A 26,068-nucleotide genomic window follows, 5' to 3' on the forward strand; every position below is an offset into this window, starting at 1 on the left:
TCGACGCGGCTTCCTGTGCCCTAAAAGAGCTTGGAGGAAGGAGGAAAGGATCGTGCGGCTATAGGGGCACTTGATCGAGAACTCTAGGAGAAGGGATGAGCCACAAAAGCCTTCTTATGTGCGTGAAGGGCTCAATCGAGCCTTACTTGCTCGATTCTAATAACCTAGGACAAGACAAATTTTTGAGGAAAGTTAATAAATTAATTTTAAGTTATTAATTATAAATAATTGAAAATAACTTAATTCTGTTAAAATTAATGTAGAAAATTTGGCAAAGAAGCTAAGGCAGAAAATGGGAGAGGAAAAAAATTCAGCTATGAATCTTGATTTCAATAATTAATTGTTATTTTTTAAAATAATTAATGTTAAAATGAAATAAAAAACCCTAAGTTTAAAACTTATATTAAATTACTCTTAAGTTCAAGTACGCCCAAAAGAAAGTTTTAGAGCTTTTAACATAAAATTGATTTAATTATTGTAACTATATGTATAATATTAATGGAATCTTGCTTAAATCACTTAAATGGAAATTTTATAGGAATAAATATAATTTGAATACTTCTATGAAACAATAAATTTGGCAAAATTTCAAATGAATATATTTAAATAATAATGGTAAAGTCAGAATTAAAATGAAATAAAAATAAAACTGATAGAAATTGAAGTGTTATTATAGGTTCACTAAAGAATTAGAATGACTAGAAAAAAAGACAGTGTACTATATACTGTATAAGTGGGTAAATATGTTTTTATTTTATAATATTTTTGTTAATTACACATGTTTTTACTTTTCCATCATTTTCTTAAAATGCAAAAGTTCATGTTAAATGCATGAAAAGAAATAAAATATGATATATGAATGTATACTCACAGCGGAGTACAATTTACCTATTTACGAAAATGAAAATGTAAATGATTGTCTATCTTTTTGGTGGGTTAAAAAATATTAAACAAATATTTTTTAAGTATACGTTTAGGCGGTTAGTTCGAATAATAAAAGTGTAAAATAAATGAAAATAGATGAAATTTGTCCTGCTGCTTTTGTTTGCCGCACAGTATTTTCTACTGTTATATTGCTATTTTATAAAATATTTTAAAATTAGAATTATTTTAATTTAAAATTATTTGCTCATTGAGTAGTTTTAACTCTAGTGGCTAATATATTACAGAAAACCCAACTTTAGGTTAGATGAACCACAGAGAGTACGTGTACATACTTCAAGGAATGCATGGTTATAAGTATTATTATTCAGTTTTATTTTCTGTTAGCTATTAATATTTAAATATGAATAAGCTATTGTAAATATAATATGAAATAGCATGACTCTTTGTGTTTTGGATTTTATTTTAATTATGAAATAAAAGTGTTAGAAAGTTTTCTTTCGTTTGACCAACAATTCCCGCTTTGCTATTTCCAAGCACTCGGGCCGGGTCGTGACAATAATATCAAAGCCCAGCCAAGGGTAGTAGAAAAGTGATCCTAAAAGAGCCTCAAGGAAAATCATTATTGATCATTAAAATAATCAAATGGTAATTGTAATGTTTATGTTGATAATTATAAAATTTTGATATCTCAGAGCAATTGATACTGATCCGGAGGATGCTAATGGGAACAATGGAGAGACAAGTGCTGCTGATCGGCGAAATCTGATACCTCCAACATTTACTGATTCTCCATCCAGTGGTGCCAACATTTGTATGGAGACATTTACTCACATGATTACCGCAATAGCGCGACTGATTCAAGGTTCTCAAACCCAGGCCAGCGCCAGTAGAACATCGCAGATGGATTAATATTTGAAGTGTTCCTGTCACAACCCAACCCAGAAGCTTGGAATTACCAATGCTGGAATTGTCGGCCGGATGAAAGAAAACCATCTAACAGTTTCATTTCATAACCAAATAAAGTTCAAAACACAAGAGCCATTATATTTTATTAAGCTTATTGTTACAACAATTTATTCTCTTTTAAACATTTACATCTAATAGAAAATAAAACTCAAACTGCCATATTTATTATTCTGCACTCCTCGATACTTTTATACATATTCTCTTGGTTCATCTAGTCTCCAACTAGTTTTCATGTAAAATGTTAGCAACTATAAATTTGATTTAAACTACTCATCGGGTAAATATTTCTAAATTACAATAACTTGTATTTTAAAATATTATGTAAAAAAATAGCAAAGAGTAAAAGGTTGTGCACAGTAAAAGAAAGTAACAAAGAAAACAGTTCTATTTACTTTCTTTTATTTATGTTTTACTTTTTATTATTTGGAGTTGCCATCTAAACTTATACAACAACAACAAAGCCTTAATCCCACTACGTGGGGTCGGCTACATAAATCTTTTTTCTCCATTACATCCTATTTAGTGTCATATTTTCATTTAGTTCTAATAAAGTAAGAACATTTTTTATACAATAAGCCCAAGTCTTTCTAGGTCTACCTGTGCCTTTCTTAACATAATTTAAATCTAAAACATCAACTCTTTTTATCAGATCATCAGATGGTCGACGCTTAATGTGACTAAACCATCTAAGACGATTTTCTCTAATTTTGTCTGTTACAGGAGCTACAACAACTCTATCACAGATATAATCATTTTGCATTTCGTCTCTAAGTATAAAGCCACTCATCCACCTAATCATTTTCATCTCGGCAACACTTAACTTAGTATTATGCTTCTCTTTTAAAGACCAACATTCAGCGCCATAGAGCATTGCAGGTCTTACCACCGTCTTATAAAATTTTCCTTTCAATATAAACGGTACTTTTCTATCACACAAAAGTCCCGAAGCATTCCTCCACTTCAACCAACCAACTTGAATTCTACTATTATCATCCCCATCTATATCACCATCACTTTGAAACTTTGAACAGGGATATCTAAATCGTTCACACCTTTTAATAATTTGATCACCCAAAGTCACACTTCTGTCACTAGAGCTATTACTACTAAAATTAGCTAGAGCTACTACTACTAAAATTATATTCCATGTATTCAGTTTTAGTTCAACTCAAATGGCCTTTAGACTCCAATGTAGAATTGCATAATTCAATTTTTTCTTGGGCTTTTTCTCTCGTCTTATCCACGAGAAGGAAATTATCAGCAAAAGACATACACCAAGGTACATCCTCCTATAAATGTCCAGTAAGACCATTCATAACTAAACTAAAGCAATATGGGCTTAAAGAAAAGATATGGGCTTAAAGTCGATCCCTGATGTAATCCAACAGAAATAGGAAAATATTTTGTCAATCCTTCTTCATTTTGAACACAAGTAAAAACTCTAGTATACATATCTTTAATTACTTGAATACAAGTTATATCAATACCTTTCTTCTCAAGAACTCTCCAAAGGATATCTCTTGGAACCTTATCGTAAGCTTTTTCTAAATCAATAAAAATCAAATGTAGATTCTCCTTATTATCTCTGAACTTCTCCATCAAACCTCTCAATAAATGTATAGCTTCCATAGTAGACCTGCCAGGCATAAATCCAAATTGATTATGAGAAATTTTCGTGCCTTCTTAACCTATGTTCAATTAACCTCTCCCATAAATTTAAAGTATGATACATCAACTTAATTCCTCTATGATTGCACACTCTTGTGCATCCCTTTATTTTTAAAAATAGTGACCAAAATACTCTTTCTCCACTCCTCAGGCATCTTTTTAGTTTTTAAAATAATATTAAAGAGTTTAGTAAGCCAAGAACTCCCAAATCTCCTAAATATATCCATACTTCAATTGGGATATCATCAGGTCCTACAAACTTTTCACTTTTGGTTTTCTTTAAAGCCTCATCAACTTTTTTTTACTAATGCGACGTGAAAAATGAAACTTTTATTATTATTAACGATATTAAGATCACTAAGGTCGATCGTATTTTTTAAAACTTCATTAAAAAATTTATCAAAATAACTCACCCACCTATGTTGAATATCTTTTTCTAAGAAAAATACTTTTTGATTTTCATCTTTAATACACTTTATTTAAGTTAAATATTTACTTTTATTTTCTACTTTGTTTGGCTAGTTTATACATATATTTTTTACCCTCTTTAATATCTAATATATTATAAAGATCATTAAAAGCAGAATTTCTAGTGTCACAGATTGTTCTTTTAGACTCCCCGCGGGCCATTTGATATTTTTTCCAATTCTCTAAGCTTTTACATTTTAACCAATTTTTGTAACATAACTTCTTATATTTTATATTTTCTTATACATTATTATTCCTCTACCAACTATTTTTATTTAAAGAAACAGTTTCTTTTGATTCTCCAAGTACATCTTTTGCTACTTGTTTAATAGCGTTTGTTATTTTATCCCACATAGCATTTGCTTCATCATGAATATCTCAAATTTTGAAATATTAAATTTTACTCTAAAAATAATTTTATTTGTCTTTTAGTTTCTCTATCTAATTCTACTATGATGAGTCCTAGTATTCTTTATTTTACAACTCTTCATCTTAAAATCTAGGAATAATAAACGATGTTGGGTACGTAAATCCTCACTTGGAATGACTTTACAATCTTTACAATCTCGACGATCTCTTCTTCTCTTAAAAAATATTCAATTTGTCTTTTATTAGATCCATTCCTATGAGTGATAAGATGCTAATTTTTTTTCTTGAATAAGTATTAGTAATGACAAAATCATACGTTAAAAAAAAATTTAAAATAACTCTACCTTCTTCATTAATCACTCAAAAATCGTAGCCACCATGAATATTTATGAAATTTTCTACTACTCTACTTACATGTTCATTTAAATTTCCTCCAATAAAAATCTAATATTCAAGAGGTATCAGTTGTATTAAGTCTTCTAAGTCATTCCAGAAATTATCTTTAGACCTTATATCTAAACATACTTGAAGAGCATAACACTTATAATATTAAAAATCTTAGTATCAGTAATAATCTTAAGGGCTATAATTCTATCTCCTTCTCTATTAATTTTTAAAATAATATCTTTTAAACTCTTATCTATAATTACACCTACACAATTTCTAGTGCGACTTTTACCAGAATACCAAAGTTTAAAACCTAAGTTATTAATCTTGTTAGCTTTTCTCCAACCCATTTAGTTTCTTGAATACATAAGATATTAATCTTTCTTTAAATTATAATATCAACCAATTCCATTAATTTATCATTGAGAGTACTTATATTCCAAGATCCTATCCTAATATTAATTTCAATAGTTTCATGAACTAACTTCTTTACCCGCATCCGTCCGTAATGTGGGAACTCTGCATTATCTGACACTACACTCGGATGCCGGTGTTGCGGTCCTTGCACACTTTTTACTGTATTCAGGCTAGGGGACGCCCTAACACTTACACAATGATAAAAAAAATTCATGTCATGATTTTTTCGACAACTTTTATGTTGGTCGTCGACTTCCTAGCGCAACCCTCCTTCTAGACTTATACTTAAAAAAATACTTTTAATCTTTTCCAACCCACTATAAAGGTAGACAACAATTTCTATTTTTTTCTCTTCTGTTTTTTTTTACACGAGTATATTGTATTCTCTTGTTAGTACTATCCAGATGTGACTTCTATATGCACTCATGTATCAAATTTTATTTATTTTCTTTCATTTAATATTTAAAAGAAAAACATGAATTTTTTTATTTTAAAAGAAACACTGAAAAACAATAAAAACTTATATAAATAAGAGAACTATTGTAAAAATAAAACTATTTACCCACATGTACTGTCAATTGATTGCCCTTTTCTTTTAGGTGAAATTATCCCTTAGGTGCACCTATAATTATGATGTAAAATTAATTAGCTTCTGTTTAGTTTAATTTTTTTATTAATTCTAGATTTTCTATTATTATTTTCATAATCTATTTATTTAATTAGTTTCTTTACGTAATATATATATATATATATATATATATATATATAGGAAAATCCAAATTGATTTTATGTTCAAGCTTCTAATATTTTTGTAGCATACCTAACTTTAATAGCAACTTAATTATTAAATTTAAATTTCTTAATTTCATTTTAGCATTAAATAATTAGAAAAGAAAATTAATTATTTAAATCAAGATTCATACCTTAAGTTCTCTTTTCCTCTTTTCCACCTCGCCAATTACCCGAAATAAATTTAAACAAAATTACATTAAATTTTGGATATCTTGAATTAAATTTCAATTATTTACAATTATTAACTTTAAAAATTTATTAATACATTACTTTACCTCTATTTGAAATCCTTGGTCATAAATTTTGCGAACCAAGTGGTAAGGCTCACCCAGGCTCTTCACGCACGCAGGACCTATCCCTTCTCCTAGAGTACATGATCTAGTACTCGTACAAAGATGCACAAAAGCTAGGAAACGGCTTGCACATCTCTTCTTCAATTCAATTTTGGATATCTTGAATTAAATTTCAATTATTTACAATTATTAACTTTAAAAATTTAAGCATACCTAACTTTAATAGCAACTTAATTATAAACAAAATTTAAATTTAAAGTTCTTAATTTCATTTTAGCATTAAATAATTAAAAAAAATTAATTATTTAAATCAAGATTCATACAATAAGTTCTTTTTTCCTCCTTTCCACCTCGCCAATTACCCTAAATAAATTTAAACAAAATTCCATTAAATTTTGGATATTTTGAATTAAATTTCAATTATTTACAATTATTAACTTTAAAAATTTATTAATACATTACTTACCTCTATTTGAAATCCTTGGTCATAAATTATGCGAACCAAGTGGTAAGGCTCGCTCAGGCTCTTCACGCACGCAGGGCCTATCCCTTCTCCTAGAGGACACGATCTAGTACTCGTACAAAGATGCACAAAAGCTAGGAAACGGCTTGCACATCTCTTCTTCCCCCCCTCGATTAACTCTCGATGAAATTTGTAGACTACGTAAGCGATCACTCTTTTCAGTTTTCCTCTTTGTTTCCTGCTTCTTCTCCCCTCTCTTCCCTTTTTTCTTCTTCAGCTTATTTTCCTTCAACTTCTTCCTTCTTAAGCTTCTTCTTCCTTTCTCTTAGTCCCTCACGCTCTCTCTTTTTCTTGTGTGGGATGGGTTTCGAATGAAAGGGGATGAGGGAAAAGTCATAGTTATAGTCTCCCATGAGTGGTAGTTTCCCTTTTGAATGATGCTGTGAAACAAGGTGTCGTGATAGATAAATTTAATTTATTTTCATTTTCTTAATGATTTTAACATTTTAAAATAAAGATTATTATTACAATCTATTCTCCTTATAAAAATTCCGTCCTCAAAATTTAAAGTACAAGAATATGGTTTATATATTAATTGAACAGGTGTGCATATATTTCTCTCTTTTCTAATTAATTCTCCCATGTGGCATCTTTTTCAGTTCCATGTTTCCATAATACACAAATAAAAATAATCTTTCTACTCCCGAGCTACTTCACATGATAATCTATGATTCTTTCTGGCTCTTTCACAAATGCCAGGTCAGGTTGAACATCTATGCGATCTATGAGAAGCTTACTAGCTTCGTTAGCAATATACTTCCATAGTAAGGAGTTATCAAACACATTATGTACCCTATATCTATATGCTGGTAATGCAAGTCTGCCCATTTCTTGCCCATTAGACAGACAAATCCAATTGAAAAGTTAATCAAGTTATGGCAGAGGATGTGATGAACCCGTGCACGATAAAAAAAATGGTAAAGATGTATCTTTTGGTGCAAAATTTGAGGGTACCTACGCATATAATTTTGAGGATGCCTTCGGGTATGACAGTAGTTCTGATGAATCTTAAAGAGTTTAAAAATGGTAATTACTTAGATTAAAATAGGAATGAATAAATTTAAAATGAAAACTTACAATTTTATAAAGTAATGAATTACAAATCTGTCATTCATGCATAGTGTTTACATAAAAAATTTAATGCATATTCTTACTGTTGAATTTAATATTTTCTTTCAGGAAAAAAAAAACTATAGATTGATAAGACTGACAAGACTTTAGTTATAGGAGGAGGGCAACAGTTGATAAGTATCATGTTAAGATGTGATCGTAGTTTCTTTTGGTACTGTTTTCTTTAGGATAGTGATATACAATTATGTGTTGGTTTGAGATGTCTACAAACTATGTAGTTATTTCTGGATGTGTTGATTTTATGTGTATTATAGTTTGTGGATTCTTAGTGACTTTTGTATATTGGAAGTTTCTAGAAATATGTGGATCTTTATTTAAATGTTAATACCATCCGACCGTAGTTCTTGACTTGGTTTATTCTAAGCTATCAGACTGTATTGTGAAAGCATTGATGACCGAGGCAGCCTCATCATCGCTCTTACTTGTTTCTCCTTCCATGATCTCAATCACATGGGTAAACCTTTCGTCATGTCTTGCTTTTGGCCCTTTGCATGCGCCTGATTGAATCACGTCGTGCTTGCCGCTCGAGCTCGCGGGCAATGGAAGCTTCTCTGTTTGCTTCCACTCGCTATCTCTCTCGCTCCATTCATCTTTGCCTTTCCTTCCCCGTCCTCTTATTAGCACAAAGAAGACAACTATTGGTTTAGTCAAATCTGCATTAGCGGTTCATCTTCTTTATATATGAGATATTACAGTATTCCTCACTTACAAAAATTTGTCCTCAACATTTTCATTTCATAGATATATTTTATGAGTATATGATCCACTCCAAACTAAAATTTCTCATGACTTAATCTCGTAATTATCCTAATGGCTCTTTCGATATAATTCATATTAGTTTATTTAAACTAGATCTAATACTACTTTTATCATAATATGAATTTTTGATCATCCATTCTTTCTATAGCAAGCTCTCATCATGACTTTTTCCACCTTCATTGATCTCTTGAAGAATTTTTGGCCTTTGTCTTATCGTGAATGCTACTTCAATGAGCTCCCACCGTGGCTAACTCCTTCAAGGCGTTCTTTAGTCAAGCTCACTAGCTTGAGGTATTAGGTAATTTGATAAGTTGATCTCGAGCATAATTCGAGCTTATGCATGAGCTCGAATTATGCTTAAGCTTCAGTTTGAGCCTACTTTGAGTTAGGCTTCTAGAGCTTGAGTTGTCTATGATCGAAACTTGACTTGACTCGTTTGCACCTTTGAGAAGTATAACATGGAAGTTGCTATTTTAGAGCAGACTGTGAAGTTTATAACGAAGAAAAAAAATAAAAGAAATTTAAAAAGATATGGGAAATTGTTCCAATATAATTGTGATGATAGGAAAAAAATGAAGTGTGAAGATCGCATGGATTCAGAGCAACTATGTATGTGATTCGTACATAATTAAACCATCTATCATAGTAACCATAAATAAGAGGCATGAACATCATGACCAACCAATAAAGAACAGTGTGAAGATTGCATGGATTGTGATGAAAGGAAAAAAGGTATAGGAAAATGTTCCAATATATATGTGATGAAAGGAAAAAAAATGAATGAAAGTGTGAAGATGGCATGGATTCAGAACAACTAAGATGCGATTTGTACACAATTGAACCATCTATCATAGTACTGAAAGGTGATCCCATGATGGATAGGGTGCTAATCGCTAAAAGAAAGATGAAAATAAGTAGGAGAATAATATCTCATATGAAAGTTAAGTATAAACCAATGTCTATTTGTCCATCTATCCAAAGATTGTGATTTTTTTCAAAGATATATTTCAATTTGGGTTGACATGTGAACAAGAGATTAATAGAGATGTTTAATATCTCATTGAATCTTAAGTCACTCAAAAAGAGCATTCAGTAGAAATATATGACCAAAATATTAAAGATGCATATATGATTATAAATTGGAGAACTAAGAATGTTAAAGCTTGGTTACAGAACACTAAAGAGCTGCTAACAGAGAAGTACTGATGAAATGTGGGCAAATGCTAGGTATCTAAAATTTTAGTTTAAGAGTAGATATCACATACCAAATAGGACTTGAGTAGGAATGACTACGAGTACGAACTGAATTGATATGAAAATGTTTCTCTGGTGTTGTCCACACCAAGTTATTTTTGTTCAACTTTTTTGAACAATAAAATATTTAATAAATATAAAGTAAGATCAGCATTAAAATATATCTTATATCGAATCAATTTAAAAAAATTGTACGACATTTGATCCACTAAAATTGTAAACTCATTATGATAGATTAATTATGAAGATCAAAATAGTGAAATAGGTTGAAAGTGTAAGATTATTTGGATAAGACTAGAAGAGCAAAGAGCATCTCTTTCATGTGGGAGTTGTCTTTGTTGCTTCTCCCAAGGTTGCTTATGAGGCCCGTTCATCTCCTCCACCGTGGCATAATAGGATGTAGTTTTATAGAAACTATTACTGCTTTGAATATCCAAAGGAAAATGAAGAATATTTTGTTAATACTAATAGTGGGGTAGCTATATGTAATCACGATTTGTGTGTGTGTGTGAGGATGTCCTTTTATAAAGCAATTAAACTAACCGTCCCTTCTGTTTGCTCCAACCTGTTAGACAGACAATTGATGAACTTTGTTTAGCAATTAATTCTTCTTGTAGATCCTTTTTGATCTGTATTTTTTTTTAATCCCAGGTTCGATCTGTACTTTAGAAAGAACCCCTTTGGTGGTGAATACACAGTCTTTGGTGGTTTAGAAGAATGTATTCGTTTAATTGCTAATTTTGAACTTAAGGAGGAAGAGATTTCTTTCTTGCGCTCTGTAATGCCTACATGTGAGGTAAAGTTTGTTCATTATGCATCGTCTATTATTATTTCATCTACCCTTGTTTCACATATTTTGTTAGTTAACCACTCTCCTAAAAAACAATGATGAGAGAGAGAGAGATAGAGAGAGAAGAAATGTGCATATCACAGTCATGAAACTGGAGAGGATTAGTGAAATACCTTATTCTGTTTGTGGGACAATAACAAGAGCTTTCCACTCCACTAGATTCCCTAAATCTGAAATGGTATGGGATGTGCTTTGTAGGATGGTTTCTTTGACTATCTCAGGGCCCTTGACTGCTCAAATGTTGAGGTTTATGCAATCTCAGAGGGTTCCACTGTATTTCCCAAAGTTCCTCTCATGAGAGTTGAAGGACCTGTCGCAGTGAGTACCCTGAGCTCATTAATTTGTCTACAAAACAAAACATTCCTAGGTAGGACAATGCTTGTGAAAATCTCTTCTACCTTTGAACAATTTATCTCTTATTTTGTTCTAATTAAAGGATGTTTATCTATGCTTCTTTTTTTTAAATGAACATAATTTTCACTTTGTTAGGTGGTTCAATTACTTGAAACTCCTTTTTTGAATCTTGTCAATTATGCCTCATTGGTTACTACAAATGCTGCAAGACATCGATTTGTAGCAGGGAAATCAAAAGCTTTGCTTGAGTTTGGGCTTCGACGAGCACAAGTAGGCATTTCCTTTCTCTCTCTTTTTGAGGCACCAACTATCCAGCTATTTTCCACGAAATCCCTTTCTGTGTTCTAACATGCAGGGTCCTGATGGTGGGATAAGTGCATCAAGATACTGCTATATGGGTGGATTTGATGCAACAAGGTTTTAAATTTAAACTCATCCTCTCAGAAGCAGTACTTTCGCTTCTTTTACTGTACTTGAGTTCCTACACTACCGTCTCTTTCATGACTTCTAGGTGGTAACTCTGTTATTATTCAATTTTCTCAACTATAAACTTGCCAAGTAAAAATCCTTCGTATTTGCTACTATCATATGCTCTAGAAAGCTAGAAACAGGAAGCATTATTGGAGGGCGAGTACACTAGTAAGATGATAGATTTACTCTTTCGGAACATATGAACAATAAATATCTTGCGGTAAATAGATGACCGACACTTGTCATGTTCTTGAGAAATTATAATCAATAATTGCCACCATTTATTTTATTTCTTTGCCAGTAATTTTCTAAGCATACTCTTTTTTTTACTAAATTTAGGTTTTATGCATGCTATTGTTTGGAAAATAAAGGAGCTAGATTAGTAATCTTTTAAGGCTAAGAAATGTTGGCAGTTCCTTTTTGAAGTGCCATCTAAATTTTTGATGACCATCTATCTTCTGCAGTTATCTACTATTTCAGGGTTTTGAACTTGTAGAATCCTTTTCTTTCTAATGCTGCACTACTCTTAGAAGCAAATAGTTACTCAACACACAGCATATATTCTTAATCTTTTTAAAATTATTCATTATGTTTGATGTAAACTGAAAATTTGAAAGAAATCAATTCATACCGTGATCAATGGCTTTCTATTATAAATTCAAAATCAAGAAAGCCATGGAAGTGATTTAGAATTTATTTTCTTGATGAAAACTAAATTGCATGAAATTTTGATGAAAATCAAATACCCTGTCAAACTTATAACAAAATATTGATCAAGGAATAGTAGAACAAAAAGTTCACTGAAAGAATGCCTTACACTTTTACAAGGGATGATATAAATTCTCATAGAATATTTGAATTATTTAACAAGTTGATCTTGAAATTTGTAGGAATGACAGATCCAACTTGACACACTCTTAAAAAATTATTGGTAGTGGATTAATCTTAACCATATGATTGAGAGAGCTAAGATTCACTTTCTTATGATCTTCATGCAGCAATAATATAACAATAGAATGATTTTTTTGAATCAACACCATCAGATCACCTCTAAATAAATAGTGACAGTTCAATTAAGTTTAAAGGAATCAACCTTTATCTCAAAACCTCAAGTATAATTTGGCGTTTCAATTTAAATCATCTGCAAGCAACAATCATAATGGCGTTTCTAAAAATTATATTTGTATCTCAAAAAATGCAAATCCTGAAGCTGAGGCTTTCATCCATGCATGCATTAATCTAAGATGACCCAACTCCGCTATTGAAAATGAGTAGTTTTTTTTCTCGGCTATTTGACTACCAAGGGCCAAAGCACTTCTCTGATATGGGCATTTCTATATAGCATAGATCTTAAAAACGAAGTGTTCCCTTTATCCATCATGCACCTTATTGAAAGAACCAAGCTACCCTCCATGCTGAATTATAAATATGTTGTGGAAGGTAAGCCATTCTCATTTTTCCCTTTAAATCCATTTACCAAGGTGAAAATTTTGCCTTGTTTTCCTTAAGTGACCAAAATTCATTCCTTCACAAAGGTTTTACTCTCATCGTTCAGTTTGAATTTGTTCACTCTCTTGAGCATCCTAGTGACTTCCTAAGGAAACATTCCTTTTGGAAAGCTCATCTTTTTCCTTAGCTGTATGTTTGCAGTGATTGAGCGTTCACTTTGAACGACATATCCTAAAGAGAGCCATCGATTCAAATCATTTTTGGCACACTAGTTTGGTATTGTATATCAGAATTCTTTCCACTAATTGACCTATTTGTGGCCTAACAATGTGATATGCCGAACATTGGAAAGTTTCACTCTCCCTCACCTCAAATAAGAAAATTCTTCTTCTTCTTCATTTTCACATATAAAAAATTTCTTAACACTTCAAAAGTTGCTAAGCTTGACATTAACTCCACATCCTATTCGGTAGAGAAGCATTCCTTAGGAAATGTTCTCTATTTCTTTGAAAGATTTAGTGCTTTCAGGATTTTATAAGATGTGAGGCTCTAATTTCTTTATTTTTTATCTTCATTTTTTTTTAGGATGAATCGTCAATGAACAATGGGAGGGGTAACTTGCTTTTTATTAGGAATTAATAGTTAATAGGACCTTTCACTAGCAGGACTCTTGAGGATGGCCAAATGTCACACCCTTTTGCTTATTGACTACTACTCTTCGATAATCCTTACATTTTATGGAAGTTTGATTGCTTAGATCTTTAGGAATGGTACCCAAATGCAATTTCATTCTGATGGTTGTTTAACATTAAGGAAGAACTACGAAGATGGAGTCTTGGGATAATACATTTTGAATGCGTTGCCTTCTTCTTACTCAGCATAGATTCACCAATACTTGCTTTTAGGCCTCTTTTGTTGGTCGACTCAGTATCTTTAGATTTTGGAGGAGAGAGATACTTTGGTGATGGCAACAGGATTGGTACTTGCCGACCTTGGAGGTAGCAGGGAGGTTGCAAGGTTGTGTGACAACAGGGAAGGCACAGGAAGGTAGGGGTGGTGGCAGTGAAGAAGCAGGATGGCAAGATGATAGGATGATAGAGGGAAGAAGCAGGGTGGTAGGGTGGCAACAGAGGGAAGAAGCAGGATGACATGGCGACAACGGGAAGAAGCAGGTAGGCACGAAATAAACGAGATAAAACCACTATTTTGGAACAAGATACAATCGGAGCACTGCCTGTCCTCGGATACAACCCTAACAAGGGAAGAGACGCCTAACGAAAATAACTTTGAAATTAGAAAGAACAAAATCGAACCCTAAAACAATCAAACAACCTATATATAGAGCAATAGGAAATAGAAAAAGGGGGGAAGGGCAGGGTTAGTTCCCACCCCTTGAAACAATTGAGCGGTCCAGAAGGAGGCTAGATCAAGTCCTTTGCTGAGTAGGCTACGCCCAACGTCAGACTCCCATAGTTGGGGGAGCTTCAACTTCATCTGCCTAAGTGTTTGGATTTTCGTGATATGATGTCAAGTCAGCGACATTGAATGTGGCTGAAACATTATAGTCCATTAGCTGGTCGATTTTGTAGGCTTTTATCATTTAGTTTTTAAAGTATTTTGAAAGGACCGCTTACTCTTGGCTTGAATTTTTCGAATGCTCCTACTAGGAATTTCTCTTTTTTCAGTCTAATCCACACTAGATTTCCATCTTTAAAGCTCACCTTTTTTTTGTTTTGTTAGCCTATGCTTGGTATTTGCAATTTTGCTTAGTGATCTCATTTCCGACATCCTCGTAGAGTTTTTGAATACCGTGCACCTTCTCCTTAGCTTCCTCACTAATCCCTGACGTCGACAGGAGCAGTTCTAATTCGAGTGGGGTGAGTGGGTTGCGCCCCTATACTCAATCTCAATTGAGATGCAACTTGTAGTCTGACTCATAGATCTATTGTACGTGAACTCAGCTTGAGCAAGAATCAATTCTCACTGCTTGATATTTTTTTCGATGAAGCTTCTTAACAGATTTCCAAGGTCTGTGTTTACTAAGTCCGTCTGAGAATGCACCGCCAAACTGAATTGAAGCTCAGTGTCAATTTTTCTCCAAAGAGTCATCCAGAAGTGACTCAGAAACTTGACATTTCTGTCTACAGTGATGGTCTTGGGTATCCTGTGCAGGCTCACAATCTCCTTGAAGTACAAGTCAGCTACATGCGATGCATTCAGTGTCTGGTGGCAGGGTACGAAATCTGTCTTCTTCTAAAAATGATCCACCCCAACCATGACTGAATCCTTGTTCCACCGCTTCATCGTAAGTTTCACCACAAAATCCATGCTAACGTCAACTCACAGTGCCTCTGGTACTGGTAAGTGGGTGTATAACCCTGCATTGCGTCTTTAGTTTTTGATATATGACAAATTCTGCATTGTCTGATGTGTCGCTTTACATCTTTCATAGTCTGGGCCAAAAGAAATGTTCTCTCACGAGTGCGAGAGCCTTGTCCCTGCAAATTTGTCAATCGAGTCTCCCATTGTGGCTCATCTGAACAATAAATTCTAATCGCAAACATCTAGGAATGCACAATTTACTTTGGTAGAACAAGTAACCATCAACTCTATAGTAGTCCCCGGTGGGCTTCTCTGGACATTGCTTCCAGATTTTTCGAAATCTTCATCAGCTTCGTATTGCTCCTTTACTACCTCAAATTCCACGACTCGCGCCTGCATTGGAATGATCAACAAGCGACGACAACTCAACACATTTGTTACATGGTTCTGACTCCCTGCCTTGTGCTTAAGCACAAATTGGAAAGACGCCAAGAACTCCACTCAAGTTGCATGTCTACCTTTCATTTTACTCTAGTGTTCAAGAATTTCATGGCTTCATAATCCATGAACAACATGAACTCGTTTGTCAGCAGATAATGACTTTAGTGCTCAAGAGCTCTCTCACAATAACATAAAACTCCTTGTTGTGCGTCGAGTAGTTTTTCCTAGAATCATTCAACTTCTCACTGAAAAAGGCGACCTTCCTGGCTCAGCACTCCTCCTGTTCCCACACCGAATGCATCACACTCTACCTTAAACTGTTGGCCGAAGTTTGTAGTGCCAAGATTGACACCTGGGTCACCTTCTCCTTGAGTGCATTGAAACTATTTTGAGCTTTATTTGTCCACTGGAATTTGTCTCCCTTCAAAAGATCTGTCAGAGTGGCGGTGATGGTACTTAAGCTCTTCATGAGTCATTTGTAAAACGATGCTAGTCCCAAAAACTGCCTCAGCTTGGTGAACGATCGCGATGCTGTGGCATCTGGAAAACTTTTTGGCAGGTACTATGTGCTGGAAGTGCTACCATTTTCTGGTTTCTTTTCACTATGATCTGTCGTATTACTCCCCTTTCTTGTCTTGCTAACTCCTCCCGACGTACTTTTGTCCGACGCGATAGCTACATGTGACTGCCTGACTAAAGTCAGGTGACTGAATGATGATTGTTGCATGCTCTGTTTTTGTTGTCTTTCAACTTTCAAGGCTAAAGTTTAAACATTCCCCAATGACCAATATGATTGTAACTGCACAACCATGTTAATAGCGGGTTTCAGGACCCCCAGGTACCGGGCTATAGTGTGTTCCTCTGGCTCAACCAACTCACATTTTGTCTGCAACTGGTCGAACTGTGGTGTGAACTCATCCACTGAAAGGTCTCTGCTACAGGTGGAGTCTCAGAAACATGTTATGGCAGTAATGAGGTGGAAGGTATTTCCTCTCCATCACTTTCTTCATCTTTTCTGATTTGGTAATCTTATCACCACCGTCTCTCTTATTGTCTCTATAAAATCTCCAACCACAAAGATATGTTTTTTTTTCAATTTAATGGCTGCTAATTTCACCTGCTTATCCTTTGGCACCTCCTTATATTTGAAGATTCGCTCAATAGGTTGCAGTTAATCAATAAACTCATCTTGATCCATACTCTCATCGAACTCTGATAGATCCATTTTGATGCCTAAGTTTCCATGTCCTCCATATGTGATATCCTCTCTCAGCCTTTTTTGATATTGAATTCCAAAGCGGTGTGACCAGTATTCCTTGCATTTATGTCTTCCCCGTTGAACAGATTCATATCTTCGCCCCTTTCTCTTGTTGACTCTCTAGATCACAGTCAAGGGTAATCTCCCACTGGTTTTATCATCAATTTCGGTGAGCCTCTGTTGAAGCCGGCATATCTCTATCTATATATCGTCTCAGGTAGGTTCTGACATGTATCTCCGTGGTGGCATGATTTGGGTTTGGGTTTCGAAAAGTGGTTAAGGATAGAAAAGAAAAAAAAAATTGGTGGAGGGGTAATGCAGATGCTAGAAACCCTTAGCATAGGACTAGAGCTAGGCTAGCTTTGATACCAAATACCAAGTGTAATACGAAAACAAGAAAATAAAATTATTATTGTTGGAATTTAGAATGAAACACAATAAGAGTTCATAAAACTGGAAATAAAATGACACAAATACAAATAAGACGCTATGGCGAGGGAAAATGTGATGAACTCCTGTTGGACATCAATTGTGGGGATGTTTTGAGATGCTATGACAACAATTAGGTGGAGGGTAGGGAGGAGGCGACAATAAGGAAGGAGAAGGCGGGGGTTGGTGGCAACAAGGAAGGCACGGGATGTCCCTGGCGGTAGCAGGATAAGTGCTGACGGGACTTGGCGACAACAGGGAAGGCGCAGGAAGCAACGGGCGGTAGTGCCCAAGAAGCAAGATGGCAGGGTGACAGTAGGGAAGAAGAAGGATGGCAGGGCGGCAGCAAGGGAGAAGCAGGGCGGCAGGGTGACAGTAGGCAAGCGACACAGATAAACGAGTTAACCATTACCTCGGAGCAGGATACAGAAATAGCACCACCTGTCCTCGGATAGAGCCCTAACAAGGGAAGAGATGCCTGACGATAGGAACTCTGAAATTAGTAAGAATAAAACTGAATCCTAAAGTACTCAAACAATCCATGTGTAAAGCAAAAGAAAATAGATGAGGGGTTTTTTTGGGGGTGGGGGGGTAGTGGTGGAGGTAGTTCCTACCCCTTGAAACAATCGAGCGGTCCAATAGGAGGCTGGAATAAGTTCTTTGCTAAACCGGTTGGCTGGTTCAGCCGACTAAGCCCCACGTCAGTTTCACTAGAAAATGTCATTGATGCTAGTCTATTTGGCATCAAATCTCTTTTGGAGAATTTCTATCCATCATGTTTCATGGTGTTACACATCATTACATGTATCACTACTCTCAAGGTGTCATGACTTTGATACCAATATATCCAATCACAGACTAGGTTCATGTTTCACAGTCATGTTTCATGGTGTTACACATCACTACATGTGTATTCATAGGCTAGGTTCCTGTCCAACCAAAAAATGTTTCTTATACCAATATATCCAATCAAAACTCCATGTATTAAACAGGTAAAAAATCTCAACATGAACCCAACTCTTCAAATCATGAACTTTATATGACCCAACACGACACACAATATTTAAGTAGTTATGAGTTAATGCCAGCATAATCTGAAATGAAAATGAATACTTTATTTTGACACAACTCGAAAAATAACAGGAATTTGCAATTTCATATGGACTTCATTAAAAATAATTTACTAGTTAAGTAATTGTATTTTGAGTTGGCCTGAACCCGTCTCAATTTTTTTGGAGTTGCTTGCTCTAACTTGACCTAACCCAAATCTTATATTGGCTGACCTGAACTCGGATTATTGCATCGGGTTTTGGTGTTGGATCTAATATTGACGCCCTTAATTGTAACCCATAGTTTGGGCTAATTAAGACATAATAAGTCTTTTTAAGAGATTGACATCTTTATGATGACATGAAAATGCTTTGGTACATCTAATGACTTATCTATGCTCAACCCCAATGGTATTAACGTGGCTTCATCATCTATATTGTAGAATTGGTCAACTGATCTGGTCCAAATGCATTCTTATGCTACACTATAGAACCAAAATAGAGGTCAACAATGTCATAATGAATATATTGAATTAGTCTAGATTTATTATTAATTTGGCTTTTTTTTTTAAATCGTGTCCTTTATAATGACATTAAACATTCACGTTGTCATATCACTTGTGTAAAAGACATTGTAGTGTAACTGTAAGCATTGACTCCAAATTTTCTGCGGGATGAATTAAGGTAGTGTGGATCTACTACCTGAAGCAACAAAAGCATTTAACGTTCATACAGAATTTGCAGGTTGTAAACACTTGATCTTTTACTTCTTCTTTAGTAATTTTGATGAAAATAAAAAAATACAAAGGAAATCAGTTCAAATGAAAGTCCAATTTCCCTTTATTAAATAATGACTAGAAATTGTAAATCAAAGAAGCCATAGACTTAGGGTTGTAAACAAACCAATGCACTTGATGAACAACTGGAACTCGACTCGATTAATACTCGATCATGTTCATTCAAACTAGTAAATAAATAAGCTTCAACAATTTTTAAAAGCACTATACATAAATGAACTAAACATGAACATAGTCAAACTTATCATTTATGTTCAAGAACAAATTCGTTTTTTGTTCAACAAGTAACTTGTTAAATACTCGATATTAAGCTCGAATATAACTCACATCATATATGATATATTATTTAAATAAAATTTAATTTGTTAGAATTCATTTAATTATAATTTTAACAGTTTTATACTATTATATCAATAATATTTTTAGATTAATAATTAATTATATATTTATCTTATTATTAATTATTAATTATTAGAAAATTAACATGATAGAATTCAAAAAGTGAACATCACTTTTTTGTTTATTCTCTTTTGTTATTCTTGATCTAATTGTCTTTTATATTTCTCAATTATTTCTACAATCGATTAATGATTTTGCATTGTGTTATTTTGTAATTCTAGTTCATTTAGATTTTTTTGCTCTTGTTTCAATATTTTTCTCCATCTTAAATTCATTCTTGTGAGAATATATCTATTATAGACACTGGATGACAATATGTGAGTTAGCTCATTTATATGATTTATTTAATTAATTTATTTAGATTTGTAACATTATTTATTACATTTTTAATATGAAAATCTAGATACTCTTTCGAATTTTTAGCTCGTTTATTAGTCGTTTAGGTATTCATTCACTTGTCATAAACAAATAAAATTCAAACATTGAAAAATTTGAACTAGTCAAGATTGAACATTAAGTGAAACTCGAGACATGCTTAAACTAAACATGAATAACTTATAATTGTACCAAGCCGAGTCCCAACTATGATATACATGTCAGTGACACGCTCAACTTGATTATATTGAATTGAGTAAGATCAGTTATGCTCTCATCAAGAACCAAAATTTATTAGAAAAAGAAAATAAGAGAATTAACTCACCAAAAGCAACTCCCATGCTTGTACTAATGCTGTAATCTCTTAAAAAATATTTGAATTTATCACTTGATCAAAGAATTAGCTCTTAAGAGTAGAAGGAATGTCACATGAAACCAGACTTTATTCAAGGAATAGCATATCTAGAGGAATTTCTATATATTTTAGGTGTTTGGGTTTCAATAGTGTTTTCTTGTTTAATATCAAATGCCCCATTCTATTATATTTTTCAAGGGAAAAAGAGTTATTTTTTTATTAAACTAAAGTATTTTGGTGGAAAAGATTAGGGATTTGTTTCATATTTTATTGTATCTCTGAAGATTACATAATAAATAGCTAAATCATAGGAAATTGAAATTATAATTACCTGCTCGTCTATCTGGGATTTTTGTTAGCGGTGGGACATGATATACTTACATAATTGTCTTTTTTGATTTAATAATATCTGATGGATCTTATTTTTCATTAATGTTGATGCTATTTATATAATGTCTACAGCAACGTAGCTGCAGGAAGATTTTTCAGCATTCCGCTACGTGGAACACACTCACATGCATTTGTTAGCTCTTTTATGGTAGGCCTCCCCTTGGTTTGCAGATCAATATTTGCAACTAATATACAGAGCTATGCGTGTATAATATGCAGATAGATAATGAGACCTCTGTTTTGGTTGCACTTTCTGACATATTTCTTCTTGTATGACAATAGCTTGTTATACAATTGTTCCCTTCAAATTTTGGTAATATGAATTTGCTTACAAATTGGACCATATTGTGACACATTCTGTTCAAAACCTTTTTGTAAACAAAATATTTGGAGCATAAAGTGTTAAAACTTCCACACACACACACACACACACACACACACACACAAATACTAACACTGCTACTTAAAAAGGAGTTGCAGTTCTTATCTCTGATCTTTACCTCTTATTTTCTGATAAATAATCCAATTTTGGGCAGAGCAGAAATTTTTCTTTGCGGGGGTACAAGTTGACAGTTATAAAAATACTTCCAATTTTTGCATGCATATCTTTATAATGATTTAGGCATTAGATATGTAGATACATAAGACTCTTGGCATATATGCAAATCCTGAACTATATATTGATAATTAAAGAAGGTAATAATGATTAAGTTGTTATCTCTAAATCATTTCTTCTATTAGCAATCACAGATCATACGATAAATGTCATTTTCCTTGTACCTGATCTTGCATTAAAATGAAAAAGCTTGGAAAGATTTAATTAAGCAGCCTGATGATACTTTTAATAGAGCTGCATATATAAAATCGGGCATTATATATTTTTGATTATATACAGGCTGCTTCATTTTATAGTTAATTTTGATGCGCTTAAAAAAAATAAAAAGAATATAAAAAGTTAGAGTTGTCTTTGGTTAAAGCATAGTTTGCTAACAAATTAAATGACTAACTCAAGCATCAAAATTAAATTGAGGCCCAAAAGTCATACATGCGTACACATTTTCCTTTTTCATTATTTTCTTAAAAAACTTATTTTTTTTGCCACTCATCAATATTTTTCTTATTTAGTTACGAGTACATCAGACTTTTTAGGTCAAATTTTCAGGAATTCATCACAAAAGTTTGTAAAATAAATGTTTGATTGATTAAATATGTATGAAGATTTACGAGTCTGTGACTTGGATAAAGTTTTATGCTTCATCAAATACAATTAATTTTTATCTATATCCACCAATTTCAGATTTATTTTCTTTAGAATAATTTAAGAAATTCATTATGGCATTATCCTACATAAACTCGAATTAAAAGGGTCGTTGCTTCTCAAAGAACTCAAAATCCTTCTAATAATACCTTCCTTATCCTTTGATGTCAGCAAAACTTGACTTGCTCATCCAACTAGTCTATTAAAATTTAAAGAATTTCACAAAGCAGAACAATGTTATCGAATGACTAAAATTTATTTAGCTATGTAATCTTAAATGGTTTTAAATATGAAGTACCTTGCATAGTGTTGGAAGTGATAGGGAAACCTCTTCACTGAGCATTAGACTCCGTGATTGAAATCTGAGACCTTTTGGGCTTTTTCCTTTTGTGAGCTTGAACGTAAGGTGACTAAGTGCAAGAATCAAGTGTCAAGACCAAGAGCCCAAAGTAGATGGGAAAGCTCACATGAGCTTGTCTCTGATGTGTGAATAAAAGAAAAATAGAGGACGACCAAGAGGCAAGGCTCACGAGTTGATTATGAAGTGCTACGTTCTGAGGAGATTGAGCGGCGATCGACAAGTTTGAGCTTGATTAAATTTCAAAGGATTGAAGTAGATATTTTAAGGAAATTTTTTCATTTAATTTCAACATTTAAAATATAAATAAATTAGAGAATTTATAAATTTAGGATAAGAATATTATTTTATATAAATTAGAAATAATAATAATAATAATAATAATAGTAATAATAATAATAATAATTGTTTACCAAATTATAATAAAATATTTGGATAAATTTCAATTTTTTTCCTCTATTGACTAATTTTAAAGTTTTCAAGTTGTAGAATTGAAGTGTAAAAATAAAAATTTGGAATATTATATTGAAATGAAAGGAATATTAAATTTGAAACTAATAGTTTAATCATAGTTTAGAAATAACAGTTTTTCTAAATGTACATTTAATATTTCATGTAGTTATCAAATTAAGAAGGTAAAGACAAATAAGTTAAAAGATTGCAAATTATCTGAAGATAAGGTGAATACTCATATTTTGATGTTATAGTAATATTTTTCTTTATTCTAGATCAAATATATTTGTTACTATTGTCACTAATTAAATTGATATTGTTGCAAATTTATGATTTATCAGTTCTGTTGAATATTTGATCAGATTGAATAAATGAGATTTGCTCTCAACATAGTTAAAATATTCTAGATATTGATTATTATGTAAGTATATAGACTGTTGTACAAATGCAAATGAAATAATAATTTAGATATTGATTAACATAATATGTTAGTATGTTCATGATTAATTGATGGAGTTCACTTTGTATGATATTAGTTGGAGACGTTAAGGTACTGTGCACATATATTATAAAATATTTTTTATATTGTAATACTTTATCTGAAACAGTTTAGAACGGTGCTTCTATGATGAATGTAAACAATAAGATGTAAATATAAATAAGTTATTATAGTATATTACTGAATTTTCTAAGTACTACCTAATGATCAAAATTGAATACCAAAATATTTATTGTTTCTTTTACATTGATTTGATATATTTAACCAACATGTATTCTTTTTATTTCGTTAGGTTATTGTATTTCGAAAGCATGATTATTCATTGGTTGTTGATCGTTCACTATTGTTTTAAATTGAGTAAAAGCCCAAAATAGTACCCCGAATATTAAAAAGGGTACAATTTAGTCCCAAAGTATTAGAATGCTCCAATTTAATTCTAGAATATTAAAAGCTACTCTAAATTGGTCATAAATCATATTTTCCATTAATTTTAATAATGATCTACATGAAATGAAGGGTCTTTTTGTCTTTTATGTAGTTTGCATGTACTTTTTTTATTTATTGCTAAAAAATTATAATTTTGAATTTTTTTAATAAAACTATTCATAACAGTCATCATTTTTTTTTTCAAATAAAAACTTTTAAAATAATCAAGAATTATGTAATAAGAGCTCACTCAATCTGCATTTATATGAATTATTCAATTTCAATTGAATTCTTGATTTTAATATTATTCATTAAATGATGTGTTTTAAAATAGTTAATGTTAACTTGAAAAACTCTTGAATGAATTTGTTTTATGTTTAAAATATTTTGCATTTGAATGATAAAATTTTGTAATTGATGGCAAGCCACTTGTATTTTTTCATAAAATTTTTTTTATAACATATATATATGTAAAAAAAAGCCCAATGGCAATTATATTAAGGAAAAAATGGTACAGATAGTTTGTATTAGTGGACCGAAATAGGCTCCCAACCCACACGGTACAACAAAAAAAAACCCAAAAAAAATGGTACCTATAAGATCAATCGGGACGACCCAATTTAGTTCTGCTTCTAGTTCTCGGAAGGGAACCAACTAACAAATTGGTGAGGTGTGTACCATTACTCGAAGTAACCAAAGTATCATCCATTAGATTCTTTAACTCAAGTAGATTTCCATTCTTCTTCTTCCTGGAAGTATGAACTTGCCATTCCTCATCCGAAGATTGTTGCTCATTCGGATGAGATGGTAGAGTTGTAGTAGAAAGATTGCCAACATTTATACCTACAATAGGTTCTAGTGTATGTGAAGTATAAGTTGTCGCCTCTACACCTGATACTTCCTGAAGATGGGGGAGCTGCAAGGTTCTCCTGATTATCAGTCTGAATACTATCCTTTGTAGGTAAGGATCATTCAGTACTGTTTTCAATAGGATTTGAAAGTAGGTTGCCCAACAGAGCCATCCAACGTCACATCAATCGCAGAAACGGTAATGTCAGGGGGGTCCACAGGGGCAATTAAATCAGACATCAAATCCTGTCATTTGGTAGTTTTCTCTCCAAGTGGAACAGATATGTCCAAAGCTGTGGGGTTAGACCCATCCTTATTCACTTGATCTTTAGATTTCAAATTAGGATGATGCTTATGATATTTATCAAGTGTATGCCCAAACATCTTGCAATGAGAACAATAAGAAGGTCTATGTCCATGACGATTTGTTGCCAATATCTATTATGAGTTATGCCCTACCAGACTTCAGTAATATTGGGTAAAGTAATCTCTTTCCACAAGTATCTTGACCATAGAAGGTCTGATTAGGTTGAAAGTGGGTAGATCTAGCTTCATAGGATCCTCAAGTATGACCCCAATAGAGTAAAGAACCCGATAATGAAAAAAGTGCAGCTTGGGACTAGGTAGGCTAAACCATACCGGTACAGTAGGAGATTCATGATTATGGTCAAAATCAGGTGGTCAAAATCAGGAGACCACTATCAGGAGACCACTTGAGTAACTTTATTGACTTGCCTGCAATGTTAATATATCTTTTGGAGAAAATCCGAGTGTAGTCTTCAGCCACGGTTAATTAAATCAACACATGTTTCTTATCCATGAGTCTCACTTACCACTTTCCTGCTAGTTTGAGATTATCAAAATTTTTTCTGATAACTTCCATAGGTGGGTGCCTCCACTGAAATTTTTCAATAAGAGCAAACTTGAATTTTTCAGTCATGATTGAAATTTCTATGTCAGAGAAAAAAAAATGCTGCTAGAAGAGGCTTTGTCAGGTTCAACCGAAGAAGGGAGTGCCATCAGAGCAGGTAAATCCTCCTGCTAGAAGATGTCGATATAATAGTTGTTGGCGTAGTCTCGAAAACTCGGAAGGCGAACGTCGGTGTCAAAAGAAAGACGCAGACACGAACTGAAGCTGTCAGGAAGAGAGAGGCGAGCGTCGGCATCGAAACAAAGGAGGCAAAATGGTGCAGACGCGAACGGTGGAACTGTCGGAGTCGAAATCGAACAAGCGAGAGCACACACAACCGTCGGCGTTGAAGAATGCAGTAACGACGCGAGCCGACGAAGCAGAGGAAGTGAGGAGCGAAGCTGAGAGTCTACGAAAGCGTCATTCGAAACTCTAGCAGAGCTCTCGACTGCCATTCAAAAAAA

The 26,068-nt window shown here is 33.1% G+C and overlaps 1 protein-coding gene across 4 annotated transcripts in view; it reads left to right on the forward strand.

Moving 5' to 3' along the window:
* Positions 1–26,068, forward strand: part of LOC110022925 (nicotinate phosphoribosyltransferase 2-like) — a 100,376-nt gene that overhangs the window by 13,257 nt on the left and 61,051 nt on the right. For all 4 annotated transcript variants that reach the window (XR_002293829.1, XM_020722090.1, XM_020722099.1 and 1 more), the window contains exons 2-6: positions 10,564–10,708; positions 10,961–11,080; positions 11,252–11,386; positions 11,472–11,533; positions 20,924–20,999. Coding sequence is in view for 3 of the 4 variants with exons in the window: in XM_020722090.1 (XP_020577749.1) it covers positions 10,564–10,708; positions 10,961–11,080; positions 11,252–11,386; positions 11,472–11,533; positions 20,924–20,999 (538 nt within the window). In the remaining variant the exon portion in view is untranslated. The remainder of the gene's footprint in view (positions 1–10,563; positions 10,709–10,960; positions 11,081–11,251; positions 11,387–11,471; positions 11,534–20,923; positions 21,000–26,068) is intronic.

This window comes from Phalaenopsis equestris, unplaced genomic scaffold (genome assembly GCF_001263595.1).
Source record: "Phalaenopsis equestris unplaced genomic scaffold, ASM126359v1 Scaffold000002, whole genome shotgun sequence".
Lineage (NCBI taxonomy): Eukaryota > Viridiplantae > Streptophyta > Magnoliopsida > Asparagales > Orchidaceae > Phalaenopsis > Phalaenopsis equestris.